The sequence below is a fragment of the Sinocyclocheilus grahami genome, unplaced genomic scaffold (assembly GCF_001515645.1).
Source record: "Sinocyclocheilus grahami isolate Dianchi unplaced genomic scaffold, SAMN03320097.WGS_v1.1 scaffold54.1, whole genome shotgun sequence".
Taxonomy (NCBI): Eukaryota; Metazoa; Chordata; class Actinopteri; order Cypriniformes; family Cyprinidae; genus Sinocyclocheilus; species Sinocyclocheilus grahami.
The window spans coordinates 5,856,507-5,869,411 of NW_015505233.1; the positions used below are offsets into that span (position 1 = coordinate 5,856,507).

The 12,905-nt window shown below is 38.3% G+C and overlaps 2 protein-coding genes across 2 annotated transcripts in view; one reads left to right on the top strand and one right to left on the bottom strand.

Annotated features, from left to right (window-relative positions):
* Nucleotides 1-1,196: 1,196 nt before the first annotated feature.
* On the top strand, nt 1,197-6,443 carry otx1 (orthodenticle homeobox 1). The gene is made up of 4 exons (XM_016269830.1): nt 1,197-1,551; nt 3,063-3,251; nt 3,684-3,835; nt 4,850-6,443. Exons 2-4 carry the CDS (start codon nt 3,155-3,157, stop codon nt 5,570-5,572), a joined length of 972 nt encoding a protein of 323 aa, XP_016125316.1. The 5' UTR covers nt 1,197-1,551; nt 3,063-3,154; the 3' UTR covers nt 5,573-6,443.
* A 3,928-nt stretch (nt 6,444-10,371) lies between these two features.
* Nucleotides 10,372-12,905, bottom strand: part of LOC107583657 (WD repeat-containing and planar cell polarity effector protein fritz homolog) — a 40,000-nt gene continuing 37,466 nt past the window's right edge. Inside the window, exons 14-16 of the mRNA XM_016269941.1 lie at nt 12,089-12,174; nt 11,385-11,413; nt 10,372-10,557 (exon numbers count right to left, since the gene is read on the bottom strand). Of these exons, the coding sequence (XP_016125427.1) occupies nt 10,372-10,557; nt 11,385-11,413; nt 12,089-12,174 (301 nt within the window). The remainder of the gene's footprint in view (nt 10,558-11,384; nt 11,414-12,088; nt 12,175-12,905) is intronic.

Sequence of the window (12,905 nt, forward strand, 5' to 3'; positions counted from 1 at the left end):
GAGTTGATTTTGTGAGATCAACAAAAGGACCGAGCGAAGCCTTATTAAGATCTTCGGAGTCTTTCAGAAACAGTTAAGGAAACACCGCGCCCTCCGTGATATTCTGTTACCGTATTTTATTGGCATTTCTTTGGGAAAGTGAGGCTTGAAAGGTGCTTTCTTTGATTCTCTGAGGCTCAGACTCTCTCTGTGTGCTGATTTCGTTTCTTTTCTGGAAGAGCCGAGTTTTTCTTCACTCCCTTTCACGTTTCCTCTCCGTGTGCCTATTAAACTTTACGCACACTATTCTGAAATGTAATTCTAAGTGGGGATTAGCCACTCATTAATATTCATGAGGCGGGGTAACAATAAAAATGAAAATAGATAAAGTGGATAAATTAAACTTTTAGCTGCAATTTTTACACCACTTCAAATCGATGGACTACATGAATCGATCGCTTAAGGGAGTCTTATATTCTGTATCAAACGGTAGGCCTACTTTGTGAATTTGTTTTTATTTTTATTTATTTTATATTTTTTTACGTGATGCCAGACATTTGAGGAAAGGCCTTGATGTCCTTTACTGCTTAGATTTTGGATGGCTTTAATTATATTACACCGTTTAATCTACGTTGATAAAATTTGCCTTTAGATTAATTATTAATAGCCTACTATTTATATGCGATAATGTGTCCGTTTATTTCTAGAGTTAGGATATACCTCTAAATAAAATAGCTACATTTCAAGACGCAAAACGGTCATAATTGTAATTAAGCGTTTAGAGAATATGCCTATTTTGTTTAGATTTGACAGGACTTCCTAATTAAATGCCTCGGCCTACATCGCAATTCTAAAGTCTTTCAGTAAAATATCATTTAAATGGTTTAAATATTTTTAAAGCCATACTCTATAGCCTACCATAATTTTAAAACGCCCTTTGTATGTAAAGCCCAGATTGTAATATATTTTCCTTCTTCAATTTTAGGAAATGTTAAATCTGTATTGTCTACACTTTTCTTTATAGTTTAGGTCTTCTCGAAATTCTAAAGATTTATTTGTACGGTGTATGTTCTTGATGTCGTTAGTCAGCGCGGGGTGGGGCTTCACGGATGTTCTACCCAAAGACTGGCTGGTACAGTTGTCAATCAAGCAGAGACTGCGCAGCGATTGGCTGGAGTGGGCGGATCTGCAGGTGTCCTACGCTCTTAGAGAGGCAGGGTTAGGAGAAGGTGATCAATCTCCATCCGTCTACATTAGCAATCACCTTAAACTAGTGACAGACACGAACGAGAAAGCCAAAGCAGATGAGTTTAATGTATTTGGTTTTAAACCCCGGGAACACACTCTGAATAGACTACAAGAAGTCCAGCTAAAGGCCAGACACGTGCGCCATATCAACATTGCTGCATATCTGCAGCTTTGAGGAGAGAGTTTAGACGACATTTATTTGGCGAGGTTCCGCGGTCGGTTTGCCTTCCTGAACTCTTGCATTGGTGGATATTTTTTATCGTCTGTTCAGACTGCAAAAAAAATCAAAAATCAGAAGAGAAGGACGGAGCGTTCTGAAAAAAGGTAAGAAAAAAATGCGTATTTTAACTTAGAGTCCCCCCCCCCCCCCTAATTTTATTAACGTTCAACACTTTCACAAAACGGAACTAATACAAGTTTGTTAATTTATTGTTTTAATATTAGCAAAAAAAAATTCTATGTAGATAAATGTGGTCTTCTTGAAAGGATTGTGTAAAAGTGTGTTTTTTATTATGATTTTGTTTCGTCCTATTCTGTACCGACGTCAGTATTGTTTTTAAGTCACCTAGTCAACAGTCTGTTAATTGTCAAAATCGCTTAGAAGTAAATGTTTCAAAATGAATTACATCTAAAAATAGCGACCGTATGTTTGAACCGAAAGCGAGTCGTTTTGCAAAGATCAGCTCATCACCGCAGTGTAAACCAGCTCACTTGGAGAGTAATTGGAGAGGCGTGTTTTGGGTTTTTGTTAATTTATTTTGGTGATAAGGCAAAGAAATGAAGGTGTTTCCCCAGAGATCTAATCTGCATTGTAATTGAGTTAATTTGCACGTAGATGTGTTCTTTCTAACCAGTCTTTACAGAGTAAAGAATAAGCCCGGATAGATTGGAATACACAGAACTCTAAGCGACTCGGTTCTCTCAGCACGGGGCCCTTCCACATTCATTTCCCCTAGGTAACCAGTCAGCGCCTAAATTTGGTTAAAAATTGAATGACCATCAAAACTAATACAAAGCGTTAATAAAGATTCATATATTTTCTTTACCTTTTTTTCTTTTTTATTTGTGTGTGTGTAATAATAATAATATATAGCCTAGTTATAAATTATTCTAGAAGTAGCCTAACTCTCAATATTACCCTATAGGCTGCTATCTGTTCTAAGATGTTAATTATTTAAAATAGTTTTGTTGAACATTGCTGTAAATAAGATTATTTCAATTACATTTTAACACCGAGCTAAATTCAGTGACCCTGGAAACTGTTTATTAGGCCTGCAAGTTTAGTCATTCTTTTGATAAGTACTTTGAAACCGCACAGATTTGGTCTTTGGTTTTTAACATTTTAAATCGGCGCTTTAAAAAAGAATGTAAAATAAATGTAGCTAATGTTCGCAAAATATTTTAAATATGTTTATATATCGGAAATGTCAGAAAGTGGGGAATATTCAAACTTTGAATTGTATCTGAAATACGATTACAAATATACAATTATAGATATGTACAATTATAGAAATATTTAGGAATAAAATGATACTTTTAATTCGCGTATGGCATGCTGGTATGCAGTTTTCACCATTGTGCCAGTCTTCTTTATTGTTGTTGTTATTATTATTATTATTATTATTACAAAAGATAAACAAGATTCGTCGTCATTTATTATTATTATTATTGTTATTATCAATTAGTTTGTCACTTATTTATACTTCCTCGTCTCTAATAGATTTTTAGAGGACTTTTTTCTCGATTTGTATTTAATTCACTTGGCATTTTGCATATTTTCATGTGGTTACGCATATCAGCTAATAATAATTTGTGTTATTGCATTCGCATTTCAGTAACTTAAATTGGTCCGTCCTTCGTCAAACTGCAACATCGGGGGAAATCGAACTATTGGCAAGATCTGGGGGGACCCGTGACTGCCTCTAGCATGATGTCATACCTCAAACAGCCCCCCTACGGCATGAACGGCCTGGGGCTGAGCGGCGCAGCCATGGACCTGCTGCACCCGTCGGTCGGATACCCAGGTACGTGCATTATAAACTGTACACGGCGTTATATGTGGGCTTTTTTAAGTGTTCGAAATAGTTTCAGGCACTTCAGTTAAGGGAAAAAATTAGTCTTGACATAGCCTATTGTGTGTGATATTTTTTTTTCTCTTTCTCTCTCTCTCTTATTGGCCCTAACGAGCTCATTGCATCGTCATTGCAACATGTTTGTAAAAGATAATCCACAAAGCCTCTGTAAATTAGACCGCTATAATTTTAAAACCGCTTTGAGGTGAAAACAATTATTTTTTTATTTCCGAAAATAGTAGGCCTACTTTAAAATGTCCAGAAGCTATTGCTATTTCACATCTAAACAGATTTTTTCATACACATTTCCACTCTTTCTATAAAGCGTAGTATTGCTATTGTAAATACTCTCATGGCATTGTTGCTTCTTATTATTATTTGCAGCAACGCCCAGAAAGCAGAGACGGGAAAGAACGACGTTTACGCGCTCACAGCTTGACATTCTCGAATCGCTCTTTGCCAAAACTCGTTACCCGGACATATTTATGAGAGAGGAGGTGGCACTGAAGATCAACCTTCCCGAGTCCAGAGTTCAGGTACATGTAACCACTGAATGTTTGAGAATAAAAAATCAAAATCGAAATGTTCTCTAAATAACCATTTAGTCTATGTATTACAACTTCGTAATAGTTTGTAATAATTATTATTACAGTTGTTGCAATTATTTTTATAGACTCGTGGGTGTGTTTTAACATTGTCAGCCTAGATATACAGCCATTTCATAGGGATAAGTGCCAGGTGATTTCTGCTCCTGTCTCTGTTTGATTGATTGATTTTTTTTTGACACGTTTTTAATTATGCAGCATGACAGAATGTAATAATTATGCTAGAATAATTTGTACTCTCCAAACCAAAGTAGTGTTCAGTGCATTTGTTTGTGCATACCGAACTGATTTAACCGCACTGAAGAAATGTGGCTAATTTAGACAAAATATATAAAGGACCTGTACACAGAGGATCACTGTGAATAAAAGACTTACTCTACCTTGAAGTTGATGTAAATATCAGAGATGGGGAAATGTAAAATTCCCACAGTCTACTACTGTGGATTTTTCATGCAAATAATGCTTTTTCTAAAGTGATCCGAGGCCTAAAGGAGCAGCCCTCTGTCAATTTCCCAAGCAATTTTATTTGCTCTCAATAAGCACATGAAACAAAACGCTTTACACGGTCAGACCCTCCTTCCACTATTGAATTACCATCTCTGCGGAGAAACTCAATAGGCTGCTATCACCCAGCCGTCTACAAGCACTGAAATTAGAGCCACACAGTAAAGCAGAAAGGCCCTACATTCAAATTAAAGCCAGGAACTGCTAATAACTAGCTATTTTCCACTCTGATATTGCACAATGGCTCTCCAACATGTCCTTCAGACATGCACGGAAGGTCTCCATAATCATTTAATGGAGCTCTGTGTTCATGCGTGTTTGTGTACTGGGTGTAATGGACTCTGTGCTATCGTATTTTTGTGGTTCTATTTTTTTAAGCTGTTGTTCGACCAGAATTTCAAAGCGAATTTTAAGTGTTTGTTTCCTCTCTCTGTCCTGCAGGTGTGGTTTAAGAACCGTCGCGCTAAATGTCGTCAGCAGCAGCAGAGTGGCAGCAGCACAAAAGCTCGGCCCGCAAAGAAGAAATCCTCACCCACCAGGGAGAGCACGGGCTCAGAGAGCAGCGGCCAGTTTACCCCCCCTGCCGTCTCCAGCGCTGGCTCTTCCTCCTCCTCCTCTTCCTCAACCAATAACACAGGCATCAGTAGCACCTCTACCTCTATCAGTACTGTCTCCTCAATCTGGAGCCCTGCCATTTCTCCAGGCTCTGCACCCCCGTCTGTCTCCCTGCCGGAGCCTGTCGCTCCCTCAAATACCTCCTGCATGCAGCGCTCCGTCTCAGGCACTGCTGGCTCCTCCTACCCCATGCCCTACAACCAGACCACTGGCTACAGCCAGGGCTACCCGGCTCCTTCCGGTTCTTACTTCAGCGGAGTGGACTGTGGCTCCTATCTGGCCCCCATGCACACTCACCACCACCCTCATCAGCTCAGCCCCATGACAGCATCGTCCATGCCCACGCACCCCCACCACCACATCAGTCAGTCCTCAGGACATCACCACCACCATCATCACCAGGCCTACAGTGGCACTGGCCTGGCCTTCAATTCTTCTGACTGCCTGGATTACAAGGAGCAAACAGCCTCCTCCTGGAAGCTCAACTTCAACACTACAGACTGTTTGGACTACAAAGACCAAGCGTCCTGGAGGTTCCAAGTCTTGTGATCTGATTTTTTTTAAATGCCCTCCATTTTCACCATCTCTCTGTTTTAATAGTGTGCTGAGTTTAAGGAAAAAAAAATATATGGACTTGCAGATTTTAACAAAATAGTTAGATGTTCGTCACATTTTTAAAAGTTAGCGCCCCCCCCCCTTTTTTTTTTAGAGAAAAGAAAGGGGGAAAGCGGCAAAGTTGTGGAGGGAAATGAAAGCTAGTTTTCCCCTTTTTGTTTCTGAAGAGAATTAGATTTCCTCGAAGCCCCAGAGTTCTGGTTCTGAAGTGTTCTGCCGGACTCGCGTCTCTCCTGCCTGATCTGGATTACCGTTTTTCTACACGGGACACTGAACGCTCAGCGACCGCTTTACCTCCACCTCTCAAACCCTGTACAGCTGTTTCGTTTTCTAAATATGGTTATTTTTTAGGATGACAGATTCTAGTCAGCTTAACGGAGCTGAATTGTGTACATATGTATTTGGGTCAGTTACATTGACCATATTTAGTTGGTGTTACTGGATTTCAAATGGTTTAATAAGACTTTGAAACGACTTTATGTAAATCTTTTTCCCAAATAATCCAAAGATCAAGAATTGGCCGCTGGATTTATTTGATATACTGAACCATTTTTTTGTTACCCTGAAAAAAAATAAATAAATAGGATTTTATATTGAGAACACCGTGTGGAAAAAAAATTTAAATTTAGAAAAAAGAATCTTAATTATACGTTGGACATTTTTAGAGGGGGAGGGGGGGGGGTCTTTGGCTGTGATATTTCATTAGGTAAACTAGCATTTGAAGATTTGTTGCGGTGAAGGAGCACGGGCATGATTAAAATTGTTGGATGCATTTAACAGCACTTGACTTATTTGCTCTAACCGACAAAAAAACATGTGGATGACGAAATGTGGTTTAAGGAAGAATTCCCAAATGCCAGTGAAATGCTGAATGTACTGCAGGCGCAGATCATTACAGTCATGTCCGTAATAAAGATCAGTTAACTACCAAAATTTCGCATGACTTCTGACTGGGGTATGTCAAATTTTAACATCCAAAATTTACTTTCGTGTTGCAAATGTTTTCAACTCTCAACGAACGAATAAATAAAAAATACAATAAACGCACCTCAATTTTATTTATTTGGTGAGATGCTGGATTATGTTTGGATTTAGAACGAATTTTACATGCATAATACAACTTTTTATTTTTTATCCTGTGCACCATATCGAGAGCCGAATGATTATCTGCACCAAACTTGAGGCAATTCATTGGTTTATTTTCATCGGACTGTGAAGATTTTAAAGGGCGTGTGTGAAATCACATGCCACTGATTGAAATTTTCGTTATGTGGAAAGGATTAAGTTTTTGCTCCTTAATAAACCGGTTATTTGCTATGGATATGGATGCTGTGTGTGTGTGTGTGCAGGGGTGTAAAAACTGATTAAAACGCAAACCTTGGACTTGAATTATATTCATTTGGTCTTTAGAAAACCTACAATCGTTTGAAGGTCTTTTGTGCAAACTGGTAAAGGCCACAGCACCACAACATTTCTTAAATATTTATTAGCGCATTTGATCAGGTCGTAATTGAATGCGCTCGCGATAATTGCTTCCCAGCAGAATCTCCGCGCGCTCTGGAGCACAAGAGCGTTTCGCCAAAAGAACCCGGTCCCGGAGCGATATCGCCTCTTCTGATTCGGTAATGACGGGGGTGGGTCTGGGTTAATGGGTCAAAAGCGGGAGGGAGGCAGCCGTCAGGCACCGGGCCATTAAAGAAATAGCTGGAGAAAAACAAGGGCTCGGCAAAGCTGTTTAGATGAACGCATTTTTTACGTCCTAATTTATGACAAACCTCTGTTATGTTTTGTATTCATTTAGATTAAAATCATCAGTTATATGACAAATACATCACAACTTAAATACAATTTAGGCTACTGAGAAAGCTTTACGTTAGTTTTAGATAGTTATTTTTAACTGTTATTAGCCTATTATTATATTTAGGCCTATTAGCCTATACATTTATTAATTTAGTTGGTCCTGTTATTAAAATAAAAACGGTGTTAAATGATTCAAACTAAACGAATCTAATTATTTAAATGAAAAGAAAGCGAATTAGTAGCCTACACCAGAAAGCATGAGAAGCTCATTTCCTTCAGTCAAGATTTGTTTTTTGCTGGACTGTCCTCCAAACGAAGAATTTTCTCTCGGTTCATGAGGCGGATAGGACGCTTCCATTACTGCTGTACGAGGCAATCCACTCTTGCCTTGCTGATATGCTCATATGTCCACATGTCACCCGAGTGGGACGGCTCGTCCACAATTGGCACCATATTATTACATGTGAAAACTGTAAAAGAGATTACGGACCAAAACCATTAATGGGAAAACGGAAGTGTGATGAGCGAAGGGTTTGCTGAGATGGTGAGATGCTGACTCCAGGCCTCTGTGAGTTACAGAAACGCTGAGGGTGGGAAAACCACCAGAGGGATTTATTCCTACAGTACTGACGCTGAGGTCTTAGGAACAGATGACAGACGCATTATGGCTGTCAGGATGGACACTTGCTGAGCTCATATATAGCTTTATCTAACAACTTAAATACAATTTAGGCTACTGAGAAAGCTTTACGTTAGTTTTAGATAGTTATTTTTAACTGTTATTAGCCTATTATTATGTTTAGGCCTATTAGCCTATACATTTATTAATTTAGTTGGTCCTGTTATTAAAATAAAAACGGTGTTAAATGATTCAAACTAAACGAATCAAATTATTTAAATGAAAAGAAAGCGAATTATTAGCCTACACCAGAAAGCATGAGAAGCTCATTTCCTTCAGTCAAGATTTGTTTTTTGCTGGATTTGAATATAAAATAAATTATTATTTTTAAGTATTTTGGCCTTTTATGTGAAAGGCACGTTTTGCTTGGAGTAGCTATTAAGTTGCCTAAACTTTTTGATATTGCAGAAAAGAAGTGACATATTTGAACAGAAATTACCTTGAAAAAAGTTCGAAAACGTTTTTGAAGATTTTATTCATTCCCAAGAATTAAGATGCAACGTAGGCTAAATACTTGGTTTAACCACTTGACATTTTGAGTCAATTAAAAAAAGGAAGGAATAAATCTAAAATAAAATGGAAAATTGTGACATTGAACGACTTTCTTTATATGAAAGAAGCTATAAACACAAAAAGCTTTACTGTGACAGAGGCAGGAACAGCTCTCCGTTAATGAATTTCACCACTCGGGTGTTAGTTGACAAAACAGTGCAATCTAATCTGAGTGGTGACATAATTGATCTTAATAGCAGCAATTAAAATGGGAGCAGTTAATTAACTCTTAATTGAGCAAAGAACAGTTTGTCGAGTTCATTTTTCTCACATCAAACGACCAGACTGTGACCACCTCACCGTCTGAAAGATGGCGCTGGATGAACCCCGAGGCCTCGCGCAGCCGCTGATGCGCCAGTGAAAACCAGTTCGCCCTCTGCTTACACAGACAGCCAGGACATGAACACTAACCGTGGATAGCTGATTGTATGTGCAGATTTGATCAGTAGGCTATGTGGAGCATGACAGCTGCTTCAATTAGACGTCAAGATCTCTGATCAACTGTGAAGAGCACTAGAGTCATGAACACTACACTTTTACTTACCATAGCAGAAGTAAAACTTCGGTTAAAAGTTTTTTTTTTTGATATATTAAAAGAGAATAGAAGCAGCATAAACTCAATGTCCTCATAAACTACAAAATACACAAACATGATCAGATCATCTAAGCTCTCTTATAACTCATGAAAAGAAGTTAACAATGCTTCTGGATGTTATGAAAGAAGCTCATCATCTATCAAACACAATTATGTGCCAATCAAATCTCAACATTTTTGCCAAAAAGACTGTTTGATCCAAAACATTTTCTTAGTTTGACTCAACACAGGATTACAAGGTTGTCATTCACAGAAAAACTGTGATCTCTTCAATAATCCTGTGTGATTATAAGTTTCTAAGCTTTAGTCTGAGCTGTTGAAAATGGTTCCTGGCACACAATCAGTGACTGGAGGCAAGACTAATTAAAAAAACAATATGAATATAATTCAAATAAGACCGATGCCTCTTGAAAACTGCTAGATAATCAGATTAACACATTAATAATGGTGAGTTGTCTGATCGATTATCATAATTGATGCACAAATCAAATGCACAGACACTAAATATAGCATATTATACACTCCTAAAAATAAAGGTTTCAAAAGGGGGATTTCAAAGTGATGCCATAGAAGAACCATTTTGGGTTCCTCAAAGAACCTTTAAGTAAATAGTTCTTAAAAGAACCATTTTTTTCTTAGTGTGAAGAACATTTTAATAATCTAAAGAACCTGTTTGCCATTAAAGAACCCATAGATATACAGTGGTGTGAAAAAGTGTTGGCCCCCTTCCAGTTTTTTTTAATTTTTTGCATATCTGTCACACATAAAAGATTCAGATCCTCAAACAAAGGACGTCAATAGGGAACCTCTGTTTTTACAGTAAAAAATGTATTTACATGTAAAGCAATGTTTAAAATATGCTTTCAAATGATACAGTGATGACAGAACTTAACTGATATTTCCTTAAAACGTGCAATAGACGGACATAAAAACAGAGGTGACAACACAAAATCTTCCTCTCCTGACCCTTCCTCCATTTCCAGCATGAATTCATATTTATATATCTTGTATATATACTTAAAAAAAAGAAAAAGAAAATCCTCTTAGAATGCAGAGTAAATAGATTACGATACAGTGAGGGATTATGGATGGCTGGGTGCTGTCAGATTAAGTTCGGAGAGCAGGCCGGCGACAGTTCTGACATGGCCGCTGTGTATGAAGACTGTGGGGGGAAAACGGCAGCCTCCTCTTTAGAGACACGCGCTGCGTATCCCTCTGCATTTCTTCTGCTTGTAATCTCATACACCAAACAGGTGGAGAATTAAACCCAGCCCACAAGCCGCACCACTGATCCTGTGATCAAGGACAGGGATAGTAGTGTGGCCTCTGTGCCACCATTCTCAAAGAAAGTGAAGTGTTACTAAAATAAAAAAAGCTGTTTGCACAGACTCTCAAACATCCATTCTGATAGTGTGATAGTGACTGGCACGAGCTGGAATGCTAAGGCAATATATGTAACCGAAAGAGCCGTGGAAAAGTAGGTTAGAATTTTTTTTTTTACTCTGTGCTGTTGCGCTTAGACTGTGCAGTACTGGCCATAAACAGGATTTTACGACCCCTTTTCCAAGATAGAGTGTGACAAATTATGTGACATGAAATTCTTTAACAAACACTGTGCATCAAGCTAAAAAGTAATCAAAACAGAATCAAAAGAATTGCAAAAATATGTTTTATTTAAAAGTAGTTTTTATAGTTTAAGCACATTTAATCTGTTACACTGGTTCTTTTAGTAAAAAAACCCTTTTATTCTATCGTAAAAAAGTACTATTCATTGCACAAATAAATGTCTATTTACACTAAACCAAAATGAATAACTTTCAGTTTCCCCTCCTCAGGCACCTATAAGTCACAAAATATGAATATCATTATTACAACTATCAGCGAAAACTGCAGTAATAGATATTATACATGTCATTAAAAATGTAATACAATAATAAAATATTTTAGAAGTGAAATTATGACTAAAGAATATTCATATATAATAATAGAAATATTCTGCTCAATTTTAGAAATAACACCTGGCAGAACTGATTTGTCTACATGCATCAATTACAGGACAGTAAAAAGTTAACAACACAGTAAGAAATACACCATATTATTATAGAAATGTAAATCATTACCTGGGTGTTCCGGTCAACAAGGTTGATTTCTAAAGAGAGAAAAGCATTGAAAATTACATAAAAGTGTCCTAAAAAGTTTTAAGCTCTACTTCAACTCATCTGCTTGCATGTCACAGCGCCACCTTTCTGCAACCACACCTGAATCAGGTGATCAGATGAGCACCAATCACTCAGTAATCTGCTGTAAATGTACTGTATGTACGAGTGGGTGGAAGAGTTCAAGCATCCTCTGCAGCTCAACTGGAGGAGGGTTTCTCCATGGTAAATTATGAGTGTGCCATTAGCATTCAGGATTATGCATGTATTAAAATTCTGATGTAAATGTCTGTAATAGCCTACAGTCTGTACTGTCCAATAAATATGTATGGGAAAAAGTTAAATTATTCTGTGGACAGAAAAGAATAAAACATTCATGTTTTAGGATGATTAGCTAAGTACAATACAAGCAGAAAAAAAGGCAGTCAACTTGAACCTATTTTTGAGAGGGCAAAACAGAAGGGAAGATATCACTCTCAGGGCATTAATGAGGGAATTATCTACGGCAGTAGAGCTCTGTGTAAAACACACAGTCAATATAAATTATAACCATAAAGCTCAACATGAAAAACAAGCTGTACGCCTTGATCCGAATACTGAGAACAATGTAGTCATTCAACCCTGTTACTTTTATATCTACTTTGAGAACTGTATTCAAAAGAACACACCTGTGTGTTTCCAAGGCCAGGTGCGATGACTTGTCAGGGCGTTCGAGAACTCGTCCGTAGCCTCGGAGGTTGACGTTTCTCTGGCCCTAATGCAGACAAAAGAGACTGGAATCATGTTTTTCATATATGACTGACTAAAGAAATCTCTCTAACCCCGTACGGTCAGACTCAAGAGCAGTTTTACATATGCACTGCTAACTGTCCATGCTGTATGGAAATATTCTGGTCGTCTGCATTCAGAAAGATGAATGCTTCACAGGATCCAGCATTACTATCCTGTTCACACTAATATCAATGTGTACTAGCATTCACAGCAGACGGATCTGGATCTCTTTCACACACACACATCAGGTCCGACCCTCAACAGGGAGAAGCTACGTGTGGGAGTCAGGCATTTCCCATGATTCCATGGGTATTCCATGAAAAACACGCTGCCACCGTACGGCGTGCCATCAAATCCAGCAAGCGTGTAAGACCGTGTGAATGTTATCAGTCGTATTGTGGGCTGTGCGATTTGGGTTTTCTGCGGCGACTGGCGATGGAGACGGGGTCCAATTTCTGTGCTTTTTCTATTTCCTTTAGTGATGCACAGCGCTTACAAGGAATCGAGGGAGGAGGAGAAAAAGAGGCCTACGGGGCGCAGCCCACACCATACAAACAAGCGAACAAACATATACACATTGCTACACATGTACAGATGCACTCAGATGCAAAAAGTGTCACAAGTCCAAGAGCTGGAGCGTGTCTTTCTGAGTGCTCCGAGTGTGTATGTGTGAGAGAATGAAAGGACACGTCAACAGATGTGTGTCGGGATGTT

What these genes read in the sequence shown, in the direction of transcription:
- otx1 (XM_016269830.1), top strand. Translation starts at nt 3,155, where the DNA reads ATGATGTCATACCTCAAACAGCCCCCCTACGGCATGAACGGCCTGGGG. An exon ending in CCCGTCGGTCGGATACCCAG is followed by an intron (nt 3,252 to 3,683) that starts GTACGTGCATTA and finishes TATTATTTGCAG; the next exon opens with CAACGCCCAGAAAGCAGAGA. An exon ending in TTCCCGAGTCCAGAGTTCAG is followed by an intron (nt 3,836 to 4,849) that starts GTACATGTAACC and finishes TCTGTCCTGCAG; the next exon opens with GTGTGGTTTAAGAACCGTCG.